This window comes from Xiphophorus couchianus, chromosome 5 (genome assembly GCF_001444195.1).
Source record: "Xiphophorus couchianus chromosome 5, X_couchianus-1.0, whole genome shotgun sequence".
NCBI classification, from domain to species: domain Eukaryota; kingdom Metazoa; phylum Chordata; class Actinopteri; order Cyprinodontiformes; family Poeciliidae; genus Xiphophorus; species Xiphophorus couchianus.
This window is the reverse complement of record NC_040232.1, coordinates 15,589,787-15,610,878: the sequence shown is the minus strand read 5'-3', so window position 1 is coordinate 15,610,878 and position 21,092 is coordinate 15,589,787. Positions and strand designations below refer to the sequence as shown.

At 34.6% G+C, this 21,092-nt stretch overlaps 1 protein-coding gene across 1 annotated transcript in view; it reads right to left on the bottom strand.

Annotated features, from left to right (window-relative positions):
• Positions 1-21,092, bottom strand: part of ctnna2 (catenin (cadherin-associated protein), alpha 2) — a 307,681-nt gene that overhangs the window by 81,330 nt on the left and 205,259 nt on the right. The window contains exon 9 of the mRNA XM_028017938.1: positions 12,493-12,645. Within this exon, the coding sequence (XP_027873739.1) occupies positions 12,493-12,645 (153 nt within the window). The remainder of the gene's footprint in view (positions 1-12,492; positions 12,646-21,092) is intronic.

Below are 21,092 nucleotides of genomic sequence, written 5' to 3'. Positions count from 1 at the left end.
CCAACAATGATTGGGAAAGCTGCAAGTGGTGGTTCTTTAAAAACTATTAGGTGACACCCAAAATAAATATAATTCATATAGTGAAAGTTATTACCTGTGAAATACACATTATAAAGTTACTTTGAATAATTACATTCTCTCAAATGTCTTCCCAGTAGAGGATGCCATCAACATTTGAGATTTTCCCCTAAAAATCTCAAATGTTTTGAGATTTTTAAGCTTGTAGGCTTGTAGTCACAAGGCCTACAAGCTTTTATTATTCTTTTTATTAAACTTTTTATTCATACAGTGACTGGTATTCTTCAGCATTTACAGTGGTAAAAATCCATAGGTCTAATGTGGAGAGATGATCTATTACTTGTAATGAGAATTGATGGCTTTTCTTCTGCTCCAGCAAGCTTTTTTTTAATATCCTTTTCTCATTTATCCAAAATGAAGGCCTCGGTTTTTCCAAATGGATCCCTCTCATATGCACACATTTCAGTGTTGTGCATGGAAAATTACCAAATGAAATGTAATTAATTTGGGTAATTTCCAACAGATTTAACTTCACTGGAACATAAAATCTTACAATAAAGCTTTCTGATTGATAAAAAAAAAAAAAAAAACTCTGCCAATTTAGGTATGAGTGCCCTAGAAGAGCACAATTTAGTCGTTGCCCTTGGAAAGTAATAAACCTGTATAGGCTATAATCTGGCTTCTTCACCTGCTCATGTCAGGACCTCTTTGAACACAAAAACAGTCACTCTGCATGAAGCTTTGCAAGCCTGTGCTAATGCTGTGTAAACATTACTGCTGCTGTTTGCCACTGATTTAGCACATGTTAATATTACATGAGACAGAAGGGCCCTTTGATGATGTAAGTGAACACTCAAACTAGGGCTTTCCACCTCAGGGAAGGCGAGCTGAGGCTGTGGAGCAGCTCCTTTGAGACTTTTTTTCACTTTTGCATTTGCAATCCAACTTGGTAAAAGATGAGCTGTTTATTTTTCATTTTATGCAGAGTAGGACTGTTTTGGTGTCAGAAAAAAACCCCTCCAAACTAACAGGTTCTCATAATTAAATGCATGAAGTGGACATTAATTGATTGCAATTGAGAAGACTGTGTCAAAAAACAAATCTTGTGCCCACAAAGGGCACATAAAGGGCACAAGAGATTTTTTTGTTTTTAATAGTGACAACAGAACCATCTACAGAAGAATTTACTCAACTGTCAAAAATCAGCTCTGAGGACTCAGATTCCCCCTAATCTCCCTTGTTGCTGAACCTGGACTTAACCAACTGCAGCAACCCCAGATTACTGTAGTGCCTCCAGTGGCTGGTACAGTAAATACTGACATGATGGGTACATCACTTCATCTGTCTCTCTTCTTATCCTGATATGCCCATCACTCTGGAAGAAAGTAAATCTGGACACATCAGAAAGTCAGGTCATGTGCATTTATTACATCAACCTACAGTCTAAGCTTTTGCTCCCTTGCAAATTGTAGCCATTTCTTCCAGTTAGCCTCTCTGATTAGAGATTTTCTTATAGGCAGTGAATTGTTATGGCTAAGATTATCTCTATCTACTGGTATTTCAGTGGTTTGTTTGAAATTTTCCTGATCATCCAGAAGACACGTTTTTTGTTTTTAGAAATCAAAAAATAAATGCATACGGCATAATGCCATAGTGATACTAGTGTAGTTGAGGCCTAATTATTATCTGTTTCTAAAATACCCAATGTTTGTTGTACTTGTACATGGCAGGCCATATATTTAATGCAGTTATAATTAATTAAACAAAGGCATTTGCTTCCCTTGCTCCAAAAGTGCTACTATAATAAAATAAAAATGGTGTTCTATTTTACATAATTTATATAACAAGAGTGTATCTGCTCATTGTCTCTCAATATTTCAGCATCAAACTAATACTACTGCTGGAATCTCACAGTTTTATAAGGATGTAAAATAAATTCTCTTCCTATGGCTCACCACTCTATAAGGTCTTTTGTTTCTTTGACTTTGACCACACACCAGATTTTATACAAGAGCAATCATGGTGATGCCCACAGCAGTAACAAAAAATCTTGCACGCACTCAGTGCACACAATCATCAATAAAGCAGAGTAAAGATGAGCAGTTGAGAGAATGAGGATATCGGTTTCAGGAGAGAGAACAGACTCTTGATGAGCCATTAACCTGCTGTTGGTAAGGTAAGATAGCTGTGGGACGTGGTTTAATTTACCCTTTTTATAAAGAAGTTGTTGAATTGATAAGTCACAAAAAACGAGTTACAACCCTGGTTTGACATATTAGCAATGCTGATGGTGAGGAAGTTGAGCAAGAAATTAGAAAAGAAGTCAATATGCCCAATCTATAAGAGAATCACTGCTACATTTGGAGACAATCTATAAAACAAATAATATTGATCTTGGCATACGTCTTTGGCAGGAATGCTTCAATTTCAGAAAAATCATTTGAAATCCTGTCAAAAACACTTACCTGTTTTTGTCAGAAAATAAAGAAACAAAGAGAAAAACTGCAATTGAGAATGGAGGTCTCTTCTGTCTTTTCTGGAAAGTGGCCTAAATGATTTCTCCTGTTAATGTCCATTTTGTCAGTGAGTGATTTCATTTTTCTGTTTTCAGGCTGGTCATTCTCAGAATTGATTTTGATCTTTCTCTTCAAAAATATCCATCAACAACTACAAAGAGTAAATTTTTATTCTGGAATAAGCTGCCCAAAAGTCCCATGTGGTCTTCTCATCATCAATTATGGTGGTTTGATGGATGATGAAATTTAATAGACAAAGGGAGGCTACTGAACCTATGCTAACAACTGTTTCGGAGATTAGATAAAATTGTATATTTTCTCTATTTACACATGCATCTTGGACTTCTATGGTACTGCAAGGAAGTATGCAGAAATCAAATAAGGGACTCAGTGATCTATATTTATATTGACATACATGGGTGTGTTATAGCATTTCTCACTTTTTTAAGGTCCAACAAACACTATGTTGTCAGGACCCACTGCTCCTTATCGGCCCCAAAATCCCATAAGAAGTTTTGTTTTCAGGTCAGTGGTTAGGAACAAAGTCTGCAGTATTATTACTTTTATTGTTCCGTTACTCCAAATCAGAGTCCCCGTTTTTCTCCTGGTCTATTTCGTGGTCCGTTCCGTTCTTTAAATAATCCCTTTCACTATTCTCCTGCTGCCCTTGTCTTGGCATTTGGGTCCTCAACAACACTAGAACATGACACCGTGATACTATTATTAAAATTAATCTCAACTATAGAGCTATAATTTAATGTTACCTGCTTTTGGAGCAGAAAACAGGAACAGAGTATGTGAGGTGATATTTGACTTGTTTTATTCTGCTATACAACATTTCAATGTCAAATGTATTGCTCTTTCAACCAATATATTTGCACCATGTTACATTATAGTAGAATTGGAAAAGTGACTTTCTTAGATACATTTACACTTATTTTACTTTAAAAAAAACGGTAAAACAATTAGCTTTGTGTTGTATGACTAAGACAAAAATAAGAAATGATCAAAAAATTTCACTAAACTGCTTTGTTTATCTTTTCCTGAAAAGAAAGAATGACTAAAAGAGAAAAAGGTAAATGATTCGGATGTAGAAAGACATTATAGGACATCTAAAATGATATGACTAAGCCCCACTGGGCATATGACTAAATTAAGGATTTATGCTGGGCTATATATCATATTACTGAAGGAGGTCTTTCTTTAAGACCTCCTTTAGTAATGGAACCATGAACCATGATGCTATGCCAAGTCTTACTCCTCTGTTGCTTTCTCTTTTGTCACACTTAATCTCATGTAATCCACTTAGTGTCATAAGTGGAAAACATGACAGGAATACCACCACTCTGTGTCATAGCGCCCTCACAAAAGCCACAGCAGCTCTTAGTGGAAATGTTGAGGTTGATGTGTCAGGGAAAAAGCTTATCTTCATGGCAATTTGGTTGGGCAAGATTTTGTGAAATGTGTCATACAGACATTACCACCTATTCATGTATTCTAAGACAGATATCAGATCCACGTATCGACTCCTTGCCGCCTGCAGGACAGGCCCGGGGGCAATCTTTGGTGAATGCAAAGTTAATGCCAATGTAATTTCCATTTGTTTTCTGCTGTTGCTATTTTAGGAACAGAGGAGATGTAACACAAAGACTATAAATGTCAGCCTAACAATGAAAGATTGGCTGATTCCATCTAAGGGTGTGTCAGTAATTCTTCACAGGGAAGAAGACAAATGTCCTCTCACATGTGTGTTCTAAGTCATAAGTATTCTAATAAACAAAGAAAGGATGTTTCCAGAGATGTCAGAGTTATTGCAGTAGTAAAAACGAGTCCATGTTATGGGAGGCACGAGATCATGCAATGTCAAAATGCCCATGTTTCTTATCAAAGTGAAGCTTGTCTTATAAAGCACTACTTAGCTGAAGTCAACATGTGACTTAATCAAATGAAGTAATTATTTTTTAAGTGCTTAAGGTTTATACCCAGTTTCAGCCAGAGTGGGGACATCTGATGAGTACTTCTAAAATTGCCCCACAGTGTGGCGAGTGTGTTCGAAACCTGCCTTATGGCCAACACCACTTGGTTACAAAAGCAATGAAGAGGTGCACACCATGTTTCAGCTGTTCCAGCTTTTTGGGTACCAGGTAGAAAAAAATATACATCGACATATATAAAGATAAGGAAACAAAACAGTTTGCAAGCACAGTGAGATTAGCCCATCTATTAAAACATGTAGAGCTAATGATGCTAAAGTTTCTCTAAAGCATGCTTGCTTATTCTGTAGAGCAAGTAGCATTTCACAGAATTTTGGTGGTATATTAAAGCAAACGCTTTTTTATTAGACTGAACTAGATTAAAATTCTAAAGGTTCTACGGCTAAAAAAAAACTATGCTAGGATGTAAAAGCACTTCCCCTCCCTGTAAAAGTTCAAAACATTTCCACATTTGATTATCTGAGTGCAACTGCAAAAAGAATACATATTTGAAATAATACCAAATAACACTTATGTTAGTTTTCCTCTCTGAGGAAACACTAAGATACTGGGGCTTACAGGCTATACCACAGAAGAGCACATTAACGACTCATACAAGATTATCCTTTGGATTTCCAGAGGGATCTTCCAACTGATTAGGAGCTTGTTTTGGTCTGCGGCAGTATTGATCAGATTACTTTACATCAAGGCTAGATCATGCTAGGACCACCCATACTGCACAACAGTAGGTAAGCAGTGCTCAAGGGAAATAAATCACAGATTAGCAATCACTATGGATAGATTTTTACCAAGTGAAATTCTTTCCGCATTTCTTGCATGACTTCAATGCATAATGTAATGTAATTAATAATGACAAAAAGGGTATATAAAAAAGATAATTTTACTTTTGAAAATCAAAGGATTATATATGGAGATATATATATATATATATATATATATATATATATATATATATATATCCCGGGACCATAACATTCTCAGCTTTTTCAATAAACATCGAAACACATATCATACAACTTTTCACAAAAATGTCTCTTTACATTTTTTCTCTCATCACTTAATAGTGATGGATCTCTAATGGACTAAAATGACAGTATGCTATAATAACAAACAGCTAATGGACACCTTAGATGTCTGGCTTTCAAATGTGATGAATATGAAAGTGGTGGGAAAGGGAAAAGAATCTGGAAATGAAAACAGAAATAAACAACAGGAAAATATTCAGAGATGCAGTGTAAAGTCTTAGTAAGGTGTATAGTTGGTGACTCTATTCCTTTATAGTACCACTAAATTAAAGAATACAACAACTGAAAAATAATTTAGAGCTCACCTAAATTACTGAATTAAATTAAATACTTTCATAAATAATCTTAACTGTATTTTCTCTGGGAATGACACAGTCAAAAGTCTAATCTCCTTTTGGGTGTATACTGACCTTAATTGTCATCTCCTTCTGAATAAATTATTATTTTTTTGTTTCAAACAACAAAGTGTCATACTTTTAAAGCATGCAGAGGTGACAAAACTGACTTCAAATAAAAAAAGACAAATAATGACAAATGACAGAATGAATTTAAACCTATACTTTGATAAGATTAAGAATTATAAACAAACAAAACCAAGATATCTCAAGCACCCGTTACATTACACAATAAGCAGGAAAAAAGCGTCCTAAACGTAGACTAGGGAAAAAGTGGTGGTTTCATTGGTTCATTGGTTTTGAATGAAGTCAAAGCAATGGGTTTTTCCATTAGGAAAAATGGGAAGTGCTCATTTCAGTCCTTGAGTTAACGGACAGGTGTAAGTGTGACTACCTCCATAAACTCAGGAATTGTAACATTATTTTGTTGTGAGTGCTAACTGAATGGGAAGGAGGGAAAAGTTCAGCAATTGTTCAATAATGAGAAAGAATGCTGACCACTGGAAAACAATAAAGACCTTTACCTCTTCTTAGGATTGGAATGAACAAACAAATGACAATGTAACACAACAGGAAATCTCAGATTCCAGAGATCTTAGTTAGCATGTCAGATGTTGCATCTTCAGTCGTATTTGTAATGTAAGTGGAGAGGAGAGTAACAAAAGTGTTAATTAGACTTTCAGTAATTACAATGAAAAAATGCCCGACGTCGTCTGTTACAGTTTGTTTATGATCTATTATGGATACATTATTTGATTGATTGCATATTGATGTAACGTTTAATCAAATACATTGCAGTGGGTTTGTGTAGTTGTCATGCAAGTTTCCATGCTTTAACACACCTTGACAAAATTAAAATGTTCCTAACAGGCTGTAGGAAAATGTAGAAATGTGTTAAAAAAGGTGTATCCAACTGAATGAAGTGTTCGGTAAGGAACACATAAATGTTGCAGGACATTAACCCCATCAGTCTGGAGTTAGGGAACACTGTCCAGGTGGTTTAGGTCCACTGCAAAAATCATTCACAGACCTCTTTTGCTGCTGCAATTTGTCTCACATCTCTGAGCCCTCAAGGCCAACAGAGTAATTGTTATACTCAACTTTCTATTGATTATGCCTGAGCATAATCACATCGCCTAGTTTTACCTGATATCCAAAGTAAGGTCACTATTGTAAAGAAATGAATGACATTTCACATACAAAGCAATATAATGCATTTAGAGAATAAAATAACTGTACAACTTCAATAGTGTATAATACAGTGCACCACAACAGTACAACTGGGTTAATCATAATCAGAACAGAGTAAGACAATGTCAAAGATGGTCAGGAAAAGGGCAAAACTACCATGAGAGGAATGTCCCCACTCTAAGCAGAAAGCATTGCATATGTGCACTTGTCCACTGCAAAAAAAAACAACAACAAAAAAAAACATGGTTACGGTATAAAGTCATTGACTAAATGTTTTAGAGACATGCCAGATGTCCTCCAAATACTCACATAGAGTCAAGGTCAGAAAATATTTAGCCTGACATTAGAATAGTGATGGAGCGTAATGTCCTTTAGACGTCCAAGAATCGCTGGCACAAATGTATTATGGTTGCAGTGGCAATAAAAAAGAAGCCTTGGTAATTTTAAAAGATTAGACATTCATTCCATCCCCACTGCTGTGGGCAGCACTAATTTAATGATGAGCTCAGTTTCCAGTGGCAATGAAAGAGGCAGGTAAAATGATAAATGACAATTATTATCCTGTATAGGATGATGATGATGAACGAGACAGGAAAGCTGTGACAAAATATATCAAATACATGTATAAAGATATGCAGTTAACTGACATCAACAGTGGGTTGTCGTGTTGCTTTCTAAACTTCTGTAGGAACACTGCAAAAACTTAAAGTGATTGTACTTTGCAGTGACGTGCGGCGAGGTTCATAGCTGGTGAGGCACTGACTTAATCATAATCAGATTTACAAATGTAGGCCCCCTGCATGTTATTGTTTACATAAAGAAATTTCGCTCATGCAGGACAACGCTGGAGGGCAAAAAGACAATTCTTTAACATGCCATGCATAGCCGCGCTGCCACCGTAGAATAATTCCGTTGACTCAATCAAACTTGGACATGTAGATATTGCTATTTTCGTGCTGTGCTCCACAGCAAAGGGAAAAATCGTTCAAGTACAACTCAAAACCACGTCTTTCTCGCTCTCTGTATCAGCGCAGCTACGCGCAGGCTCGTTGCCATAGCAACTGACAACAACGCCACACACAAAAAAAAAACTCTCAAATATTTCCCAACAAAGAGCAGAACATTCAGTCTGTTGCAGTAGTATTGTTTTAGGCTTAGTGTTTATTTTTTGATTATTAATAAGTGATTGATGTGTTAAGAGGAGAAAACTATAAATATATCGCTGCACTTTACTGTATTTCTAGCTCGCTGTTACTGTCTCTTACTCTGCAGTTGTGGAGTCACAATGTTTGGGATCATGAGCGCCCCCTGCCATGAAGCAAAAGAACTGCCAGCCTCACCTCGAATCTGTTCTCTGCTGTTTCTGATCGCTCCTCAGCACACAAATCACGTTACACACACAGTTGGTGACAAAAACACTGTACATTATATACATAAGCTAAGTTATGGAAAATCAGTTCATACATTAAATGTTTATTGACCATTTTATTGGCGACGTACAGACAGGAGGAGCATGCTTCCATAGAATAATAAATTCCATAGAAGAAAAAATAATCAAAATTGGTTAAGCTAAATGAAAATAGGTACTTTACAGTACAAACCACAGGGTCACCGGTACTTTGCTTTTTTACTCATGTTAACTTTGCCGTAAAAATACCCATGACAGCAAAATATCTGCATGGAATTCAATTAAAAAGTTAAGGATTTTTAAGTCTTTGTCAAGTCACCGAAAAGACATCTTGTTGTCAAGTAATAAAAAAATTGCATTAAATTTTACATGCAAATTTGGTGTATTCACTAACGATACATCACAGGTTGAGATGACAGCACAAATTTACATAGTTAATGCTTTTAAAACTAAACGTATTGATTTTCTGATTGAATGTAAATGCTCATATTTGTAAACGGTGCCGCTATCTTCCAGATCCCTCTTGAGAAAGAGATTTGAGATCTCAACAAGGTTTTTTATCTGGTAAAATAAAGGTTATTATAATTATTGTTAATTGATGAACAACCATAAAGGTGGAAACATCATGCTGAGGAGATACTTTTCATCAGTAGAGTTAGGGAAGCTAATCAAATCTGATAGGAAGACTCTTGGAGCTATTTACATAAAAATATTGGAAGGGACTTTAAAAGAGTTGAGACTATGGGGTGAATCTGGGGCAGGGCTTTAAATTGTATTGTTCATAGAGACTATTCATACAATCAGAATGAGCTTAAGCTACTTTGAAAACAAGTTATTTTACAGCAATCAAAGTCTATCGGTCTATCTGTCTATGTAGTGAGTTAATTTTAACCTTCGCAGAGTAAAGAATAAGAAAAAAAGAAAACATAAAAGAGACAGAAGTAAACTAAAATCTAGCAGGTATGATGACAGACAATTTCTTGGTGTCATTGATTATGTCCCAACGTCAACCTAATGGCTCCCTGATATCAGAAAGATCGATTGGGATGTTAATTACCGTAATAAACTAAAAGACTGTGATGGTGTCTGCTATGATGACTATATCTATGACTGAACAAAGAATTATGACGGAATAATGATGACAGCGAAAGTGATATTGACAAACCCATGGCATAGCCTGAAATATTTCATCAATATTAAATATTTCATCAACTTAGTCTGCAAATATACTGTGTATATATATATATATATATATATATATATATATATATATATATATATATATATAAAACTACTGGTCAGTAGGTTACATGCTTATTCTGAGGCAGAGAAAAAAAAATCATTGTGTCTTACAATTTCCATTTCTGTATGTATGTGATTTCTATGGTGACATGATGACTGCAAATCATCAAAGTTTTAATACATTTGCATACCTTATTTTTTAGCTTTGATCTTTAATGGATAGGATGTCTATAATTTACCTTTGGCAGATACAACATATACTTATGAAGAATCCAAATTGCATTGTACACAACAGACTTTTAAATAAATAGCTACACTAACTAAATCTTACAACCTCTTTATACCACATCGATCTGAAAATAAGATCACTCATTCAGCATTTAGTTTTGTTTTGACACCGAGTATTGTAACCCTTAATCTTAAATCTGTTTGATATGGTCCTTTATGAGAATCCAATTTTTTAATTGCTGACTGCAATTATTGATCATGATTAGTTACAATAAAATGCCCTAAATCGGAATGTCTACAAGTAAATATGATGTGCAGATCTGAGTTAAGCACTTAAATAGAACTTTACTTAAAAAATATTCTGCAATTTAAAAAAAAAAAAACAAAACAAAAACATTTACAGTATATTCGTATGCTTAGCAGTCAGCTTTACTTGGAAAAATTCTGTTACTCTGTTGGTAACTGTCATGTCGTTTCAATAATTTGTTATTGACTTATGGATTTTAACCCTAAAGTCCTTTTTTTGAACTGCTTTATTGCTGAACTGTGGTATACAAATAAACTTGACTAAAAATATATTGTTCAATTGTAGCAACAGAGAATCAGAATTACTGTTTTTGACTCAGTTCAGTCTTGAAAAGGAATACAAATGTACAAATGTCATGAAATAAAACAACAAAACAAACATAACTGTAACTACAAAACCAGCACGATAGAAATACTTCCTATTTGAGGACTTCATCTTTTGCACATCAGTAGATTTTGTTGTTAACCCATTTTACTGTTAGAACTGTTCAATAATTAAAATGCCTTTTTAAAGATCCATTTCCCTCCTATTTTTTTCCTTCTTTTTTTCTATATTCATTTTCAAAGAAATTGTGTGGGACACTAAAACACAAATTATTTTCCAATAATTTTTCAGTCTGAGATTATGCAACCGAAATAAAAAATAATAACAATAAATAAAGTATTACCTTTGCTCCCTGAGTCGGTAGAAAGCAATAGTACTGTAACTAGGCTTTAATTTATTTTTTACCCTTACAGGCTTTTTATTGTGAGACTTGCCATTAATAAGTGTTCACTTCATTACACTAAATCAACTTCTTGGAAAAACCAAAGAAAGATTTCCATCTTTTTGTACTTTATCAGAAAACAAAGTACCTCAAATGTCCTTGGGCCAAAGAGAGCTTTAAGATAGTGAAATTCTAAGAACCAACTCAGATTGTCGAAACAATCTCATCAGCAGACAGGCCATGATGACTAAAAGGGCAAATCATTACTCTCTTAGCTGATGCCGCAGGAAGCAGGAATCCTGCCATTGTGTTACAAAAGGTTGTAATAAAGATTTCAATTACCATTTTGCATTGTAGCATAACATTAAAAATGAACCGAATCTGTAACCAAGTGGATGATAAAAAGATGAATGGAAAAGGACTGCAGTATTGTTATCAGATCATTAGTGGCAGCAATGAGTACTAACTCTGTGAAGCCATTTACCTTTTTGTCCAGCAAGGAATCATAATGATCATAGTAGAAAACTGGGTCACTAGTTTTTGAACAATACAGTAAAATCACCCTTCCATAGCTTATTTTAGGTCACTAACTCAAACAGAATGTTACAAAATGTTTATTATTTGGGTAAAATTATTTATTTCTAAACAATATAATTACCTTTCTGAACTTGGTTCAGGTTTGGTTATTGTCAGAGTGACATATAAGAATTTTTAATCCTGATCAATGTGCATGACGGGTATCTGCAGAGCCACGTGGCAAGATTAGCAAACGTATCATTAACAGGAGAAGATGACAGCAAGATGAGCTATATCTTTTCAATCAGATGAAAATTCAGTTTTAATGAGTTCCCCAAAACAATAAACACCTTTATGGAAGAATAATTTTCCATTGGCTAACATTTATTCCACCCAAATGCAGTTCTATGCCATATTGATGTCTCAAATAACAATATTGCAATGATGATAAATTTGTCATATTGTTTTTTTATATATATTAACTTTAAAAATGAAAACATTTTAAATTTAGTTTCTTTCTTTTTTTTTGTTCGACTACATTTGAAAAAGATGAAAGAATAATCTAACAAGCTGAATGAGACAAGCTGAACAAAAAAAAAAATTCTTGTGGCATTGCTGACATTCTGTTGAAAATTCCTTACAAATTTCATATGAAAGCCTTTTATATTCCCTTCAAATATCAAAAATGAGTGCATGAGCATAACATTGTGTAAAAAATGTATTTTTGTACCATGTTTCCAAGGTGATTTTGCGAAAGTGGAATGCTATCTTTAAAAATTTCTTATGAGACAATTTTATGAATCTCAATATTTAAAAAGCAATCAAACATACATTTAAGTAACACATGTATGGTGAATGGGTAAGACTGAATGTTTATACTGAGAAAAACTTTTAACCAAGCTAAATGAAAAGGGTTTTGTGTCAAAAAGTTTAATTCATAACTGACCTCCACCAACTTGTTGGCATGTTCACGGAACACCTGGGCATACTCCTTGACCTCCTTCTCATTCCCACTCTTAGCCGCTTCAATGAGCACCAGAAGGGGAACATTGGTCTCCAGGAAAGAGTCTGAGATGTGGTCCATCACTGCCTTCCTCAGCTACAACAAAGAGACAGAAAAGGAAACAAGAGAGAACAGTCTACATTAGCACATTAATTTGGATGTGACAATGTCTTACTTAACACTGTAAAGAATTTGATGCAGTAATAATGGGTCGAATGGAGAAAGAAGTAAAGGGCATTGCAGAAGGTAAGTGTGTGTGTGTGAAGAAGGACAGTTGTCAAAAGGAAGATATTTAAAATTCTTGTAAGGTGATAATTTCCCCATAAAGACTTTTATAGTGGCAGATATTGTGACTTACATTCTTTGTTTATTGAATAATTTTGAAACAAACTGGACAGGGACTGCTTGCTTTATTAGATGGTAAATGATCCTTGGTCTCAGTAGGTGGGATATCTGATGAAATGCAACAATAGCAATGCAGAAACAACTGAAAAAGTGAGTTATTCATACGAGACCACCTCAAACAAAGTAAGAAAAATAATTCCTACAGATTTAACACTTTTATTTTCTGATTACACTCTTCAGGAGCTTACTTATATGTTGCTTTACTATAAATTGAAATACTCTGATCTATAGTCTACTATTAATGCAAACATTTTAAACCTAGTAATAATTCTAATGCAGATACTACTGCCATTGGTGACCGTACTTACACCAGTTCATACCAGTGTAGGCTCTTATTTCAACTGCCTCTTTTTTTAAGTGGTTTATTATTTGATTATCTGATATTAAACAAAAGTAATGTCAAACAAACACAAATACAGTAGAGGTGTCTTACATTCAGATTATATCTAAGCAACTTGTCTTCTCCTTCCTATCTGTTTTTGTTCTCCAGTTTTTACTAGATGATATCAAGAAGGAACAGGTTTAATTAAAAGGAAGGTTAGCAGAGTTAATTGACTTTAAGGCTCCTTTTACATGAAGACATTTCTGAGACCAGATTTTAAATTAAGAATTCAAGAAAGACAAAGAGAGCTCATATTTCAATAATGTTATATATATATATATATATATATATCATACACACACAGACACACAATAAATATTCACATGCCAACTTTCAGTCACCTCTGAATCACAAGGATCCATTACAAGCTTAAGCTCAGTTGTCATCCCACACACATCAGTGGCAGAATCTGTGTTTACAGGGTCTGTGGGATTTAATCATAAATGCTATAATACATATAAGCTAGTGATAATGTGGGGAATAGCATTATTAATATCATACCGGATTTGTCCCCCTTCTAGATACAATTCAGAAAACCGGTGGGATTTTCAATTTGTTTTTGGTATCAACTACTAAAAGCGGGGTTGACATGTTTACAAATAAACTAAATCCACTGCTCAGCTTTTTAACATGACCAACATGAACAGTGTTGCAGTTATAAGATGCTTTTCTGTGTGTGTTTTACATAAATACACACATAAGCTCCTCCTTTGCTAATCCAATGTATGAAAAGTATAACCAATAAAAGGAGAGGAGCCTGCAAGTTCTTTAATATGCAAATATTGCAAAACACCATATGAATTGCCTTCTCACTGGCATCAAAACTTGGAAAATCTGACATCAGAGTTTAAAGAGAACACATGACAGAGTAATGCCAGACTGAAGATGCTCCCAAAACAAATGTCACTCGTTATTTATGCAAACAGATGAAAACAGCAGAAGGATAAGATGAGACAGATGTGGGGAAAAAAAACAACAAAAAAAAACACATGAAAGACAGCGCCACTGTTGTTGTTTCTAGCACAGTTACTGTTTTCAGCAGGTGCAAAGAGAACCTCCACATAATAGTTTCTAATTATCTTCAGATATCTAAGCCACAGATATTCACCGCAAGCTGAGGTTTTAGAAATCTCCACGCTAGAAATTGCATAGAAGAATCTCAGTTTTGTCATCTGTTTGCAAGTAGACGGGAGCTGCAAAAGTAACATAAAATTTCAGTTTTTGGAAACGCCTAGGTCCTTTAAGATAATTGTAAGTATGCTATGTCTAGTCAAGTGAAATGAGGGATGGGATACATGAGCTAATTTATCAGTTACCAGTGCACCACTAGCAGAACGTCTTAGCATGCTCAGAAATACTTTGTCACAGCTTTAAACTGTGTATTTGGAACTTTTTGAAAAATTAATTGTGGTCCACAGATTCGTAAATAAAAGAACAGACTGTATATTGCACGTTTGTGCAAATGTTCAGGAAATAGCACACATGCTAGTACACATTAAAGAAGTGATAAAATGATACCAGTTGCTGCATGGTCATGAATACCCAAAGGTAAAACAGATTCTAATCGGGGATTTGAGTGGAGGGATGATACAGACAAGTGCTTTCCCGAGTTGCAGTCTCTCCTGCAGCATCAGCATTCCAATGCCCACACACCACTCCCACAGAAATCCATCTTCAATATTTCAGATCTCACCCCCCTCAATACTCCCCTCCCACTGTCTGTCCTCTAACACTCCCTCTGTATTTCACTAACACTTAAAGGAAATAGAACTGAAATTCCAATATATAGCACAGGTTTCTGCTCATTATAGGTTTGTGGGGAAGCCATTTGTCTCCATAGTCGAGCAGTGCCACAACAGCTCAAGCTTTTACAGTTGTGCCTTTTGTTTCGTAGAAACATTTTGACAGAGAAATTTTGCAGGTGATGGTGATAAAATATGGCATAATGATCAAACAACAAACAGGAAAGTGCTTTTAAAATGCACCATTCATGTGCCATTAAATATAATGGCAAAGCTATTAACTCGGTCAAAACCTTGTAATATTTTAGTCTGTAATTTACAAGAAAAACTCCTTTTACACAGTCAAGTCAAAATGGACAATTTCAACTGTTCTGACAAGTGGAGCTTCACAAAAGAGCCATAATCTCACAAAGGACATTTTAAAGTTTAATACATTTAAAAACAATTTTCTACTTAGGCCTTACTGCCTAAATAAGCAATTCAACTCTAAAATATGTATTTGAGAGAAGAATATTCTTCTAGACAGGCTTCAATGTGTTTTGACTTGCCAACTTCTGTGTAGGGTGTTTAATATGGCTACATATGTCCAAAGCATACGTCAACGATGGAGTCGTTGACATTTCTTTATGTTTTTGGTAAGGTAACATGTGAGTCCCAACTCAAACTCTGTCTGAATATTTTGACCAAACAATAACAAGTATCCGTATTGCATCGGTTCAGCTGTCTTTTAATAAACCTTTTTTTCCATGTCACAAATTATGTTATTTATTTCTATTATTTAGCTCTAAAATATCATGTAGGAATAATTAAAGCCAACTAAAATGTCCTCTGCATTGCAAGCATATTCAGGCTGCTTGAACTTTTTGAAATTCTTTCCATTGCAACGACAAACCTAAAATTAACTTTTGAATTCACTCAGAAGTTTAGGAGGACAGTAGAGAACAAGCAGCACTGTGAAAACCATGGAACAGCTGAAAGGTCAGAGAGAAAGTTGTGGGTAATTTTACAACATGGTTAGGTTATAAAACAAGCTCTGAAAAAAGTCACAGAATTTTATCTTTACATGATGAAAAAACATATGGCGCACCTGCAAATTGGCAATGAAAGCATTGATCAAATAAAGTATCCAGCCAATGGCGGCTATGGTGAAGCTGCAGAGATCCACAGCTCGAGCAGGAGACTGGACAAGTCATGCAACCCATAAATCTGGCTTTTATGGGAGAAGAAAGTCATTGTAAAAAACCATAACATGTCAAATTCAAAAAAAAGCATCTGGGATGCAATAATATATACAGTATATACTGTATATATTAGAGAGAGAGAGAGAAATAATCTTTCCAAAGGAAATCTAAATTGAACTTTTTGGGGTACAGTGAACCCTCGCTATAACGCGGTTCGCCTTTCACAGCCTCGATGCTTTGTGGATTTTTTTGTGCAGTTTTTTTTTTTTCACAGTATTCTGCATCCTGACTGCGTCATATATATATATGTGTGTGTGTACTCTGACAAATTAAATAACGTACCATCAGACAAACAATAACATCTGGCTGCTTCTGAATTTTTCTAAAGAAAGTCTTATTTTACAAACAACTTGATGGAGGAGAATATGTGCACCTCACTGATACACAGGTCCTACATGTGATCTTCAAAGATAAGATTAGCATTCATTTTCCACATTTGGCTTTCAAAGGGGGAATTGTTTGTATTTTGTAGGAACCTGCTCTCTCATGAAAGTGGAAGCCTGGAGGAGACTGTTGCCAACATCCACTATGATCAGCGTGACTCAAAAACAAAGAAATGCATTTGTGTTCAAAGGATTCTAAGAAATGTAGCCTAAATTATCATGAGTATACACATGAATTCAGACATTACAGCATTACAGCATCTCAACTTGTTTGCAGTTTGACAGAGCTCTTCCAAATGCAGAAAGAAAGGATCTGAGTTTGCAAGAAAACACTGTGGTGGATTTTTTGATGTTTACTGTCGCACTTCAGCTTCTGTTAGGTTTCACTTGAGGTTCAGAACACTTTGCGGTGGGTACTTTGGGGTCAGCTTGGGAAAGTTTCTTATTAAAATGTCAAGAGCAATCATAATATAAGTGGCTGGACTCATGGCTGAGAGGAAGCAGCCTGTGCAAATCAAAAATTAAGTAATAGCTCTCATATATGATATTTATCAAGAAGCAAAGGACAATGTGTGAAAGGAAAAAGGCAAAGGGAAAGGAGGAAAAAGGAAATGAGTGGTAAAACTCATCCCAGCACCTTAATTTGAAGGGAGCATGAAAGTAAAGAGAAATCCAGCATTATTGCAATGTTTTTCTAAAAGAATTTTTGAATATGGCATAAAAAGTTTTTAAAAATTCAGTCTGTAGAAAAAGATTAACAGGCTGATATTCCTCACTAATGTGCAGCCAGATTTTAATGATTCTAAAAGTGAAATATTTCAAAAGTATATATGCCTAAAACAGAAAATTTAGAATGATAAGTAAATAAGTCATCAGCTTCATGGTAAATTGGATGTTTGGTCTATAGAAGGCATTGTTGAGTAGGGTTTCAAAAGAGAAATGGTAGTATTAAAATATTCAATTCATTAACCCCATTTAGTCACAGAAATTGTAACTACACTAGCTTGTCTGTTGGATTGGACTACATGAGACAGATTTGTCGTTTGGGACCCAATCACGTAGCTATCACAATTTTTCTAGCTTCTTACGTATCAGCTTTGAGGACAAAATGTCTACTCCCTGTCTAATATATGCGACTCACTGACAATCAGTGTTGTTTCACGTTTCAGTGGTCATAACGTTATGCCTAGTTGGTGTGTAAATATCAGTAGATACACATAATGCAGTTGTAGTTGCTTTTAGAAAAAATGGAAACAAGTGATAATAATAGAAAGGACTGTGTGAGAAAAGAACAGCATTCTCAAGATTCATTCTCGTATTTTCTAAATGAGTTTAATGCCTTAATCAAAGCACCATGATTTCAAAAGAATAGGACTGTTTAGCAAAAAAAAAAAAATACACATGCAACAGAAAATAAGTTAACCTTGAGCAAAACTTTATTTGACAGGAGGAAAAATTATTTCTACCACAAAGATGTTTCTGACAGGACTGGGCTCTCAGAGCGAGTCTATCAGTATGGTATCCTTTGAATAAGAACAAATAAATAATTTATGTCCTTGCAAAAATAATTTTGCTCCAAAAATATAATATGCATAAAAGTATGCTTAAATAGGAAAATATCAAGCCATGTAACTGTGTTGCAGCTCCAACCAATATTAAAGGTTCTGTTTCGGTTTAGTTTTTTAAAATTATCTTCTGAAGAAAGCATATAATTTTTATTAGCTGCAAAACCAGTTTGTTAAAAAAGGACTGCAAAAAAATATGAAAGTGGGTAGATTTAGTTTGCATGAAACAGTTCCAGCTCAGAAGATTTGGGACAGCTGTTTCTCCTTAACAGCAAACCCTCAACAATTAAAAAACAGCTGCACTAATCAACAAACTAATGGCAGAAACTGAAATGATTCCAGGATGTTTAAGCAGAAAGAGAGGAAGTGACAGAGAGACTAAAATAACATATGGGCCAGAATTTGTGAGGCAGTTATGCCATAGGGAATCCAGGAATCAGCCATCAGTCAGAACACAGCCCAAAGAGAGCACTTGACAGATATATTCATTACAGACAAGATGACAGGGGGTACAACACATGGCTCATTTCAGAGAGCTTTATTGGACTGGAGTTTGCATGAATACTAATTAAAGGCAAAAAACATTTAAATATTGTCACTAATGCTGTGTATCCTGCTATATATTTTCTTTCTGTTCCTCCTTGTATATCCACATTTGGCTATCAAGTCCATAGTCAAGCCTTTTTTTTAACTTCTATAAAATATGACATCATCTTTCTGATACCAGTATTGTTGCTTACAGGCATAATAAAACCCATCAATTTTCAATGCATGTATTTTTTTATGGGGTTGCAGAGGGCTGTCACTGAGTTAGAGCCGGGTAACATCATGTAGTCCATTACTGAGCTTACACAGAGAAACACAATGATGTGAGTGCACAATCCCTCCTATAGTCAATTTGGAATAACTAATTAAACTGACATGCATATCTCTGGATGTGATAGCAAACTAAATCACCTGGAGGAAACCAATGCATTCAAATAAGGGAAGTTATATACTGCGATCTGACTAGGGTAATAACAAAGAATTTAGGATAAACGTAAAAGTTCAATGTTTCATGATGGTTAATCAAATTGGTTTTGAATTTACATAATTAAAAATACAGTTAAAATAGCTTTAGGCCTCAAAAGCTACTTGAGACAAAAAAAAAAAATTATCACTTAATCTGGGAAGTTTTTCCATTTCTTTGGTTGATGGAGATGGATTGCTTTTGGAGATAATATTAAGAAAACCAGAGCTTTGCAGGTATCTGGTATTTAAATTCCTGTAGCTAAAAACTTACAATTTAAAGGTTAAGTGTAAATGAGACCAGATCTTTGAATCTGTTTTGTAAAGTTACATTAAGACAGTTCAAAATCTTTAAAACAACTCAATATCCATATCTTAGAAATACAGTACCTACCATGTCTTATCATGTAGGTAGTGTGTTCATTCAAGTCCATTGTCTAAAAAAGCGTTCATGTTTATCATATTCAGTAACATATTTAAAAACATTATTGCCAATTTCTTTCTGTGTGGTTATTTTTTTAGCCATTAGTGACAGAGATAAATTTAGACAATTCTAGTCATATAAAACCATTCAGGCTTGTTATGTTCATAAATCAGCTGGGCTGTAAAATGTCCTGAACAACTGCCAGTTTGGAATGCTAATTTTCAAGCTTCAGTTGATGGGCTAATTAATGTGTTAAAGAATGCTAGGTTTACTCATTAGCTTGCTTTGACATTTAACATCTCTAATCTGTTATGACAGCTCACAGTCAATGCACAGTTAATGTTATGCTAAATTCTGATTGCTATTAAATGTGCTAATGGGGTTCTCTTAGGAGGAACAGCCATTTTGTAAACAAGTAAAACATTTATAACAAATTATGACCTCAGTTTTATTGAACTCAAGAGGTTGTGGTGTGGTGACAAGAGATTATCACTGTATTAGTAAATTTAAGACATCTGATGAAAAGCAACTTGCAACTTTTACACTATCATCTCAAGGTATTCAATTTTCCTTAAAAACGACAAAAATGGTTGTATATTATGCTTTGTAAGGATCATATAGCACAAGTCTGTTTTGCCACTGCTTAAACAATCTGTACAACATCAACATTGTTTTCATTAATAGGTTCAAGATTATAATACTGATATGCTTTGAGGACAATTAAGGGGATACACATTAGAAGAGACAAGATGCTTTAATTTAAGAGAAATGCATCAGTTAGTTGCCAGCCAAATACTGACTGTATTGTTTCAAGGAAATTAAATGGGGGTGTATTCTTTGCCACCCATCATATGCCGCAGTTGTGTGTTACTCTTAAGCCCTTTCCTACTGCTATTATGACACACATTATGCCATGGTGTGAACCATTTAGATAAAAATCACCCTCAGAGTCGGATTTTATTTTCTCTGGTGTAATGGTTTTATTGTTCCTTATTTTTAGAAAATGTCTTATACAGTTTATTGTTTGTTTGTTTATAGCATTTTCAAGCTAAAGACAAGAAAGTGCTGTGTAAAAGGAGTGTAGTATAGTAAAAACATTGACTGATTTTACCATTTACTATCACATGTACAAAAAGAAGGAAATAAAATCAGTTCTGATTAAATTTATTGGTTATGTTCTGGTTGCTTGATGTGGTTATAAATTCCAAGCTGCTGTCTATGTAGACTTTGGTGTGACAAACTGTACAATTAGTTGTTATATATATATATATATATAAAGGCTGATATGAAAATGTGACTTTTTTTAGTTCAATATTATGTGGTTGATATTGGCCCATGGGATAAACAAACATATTTTGATAAATTTCTTTGTAAAAACTCTCTGGAGGTTATT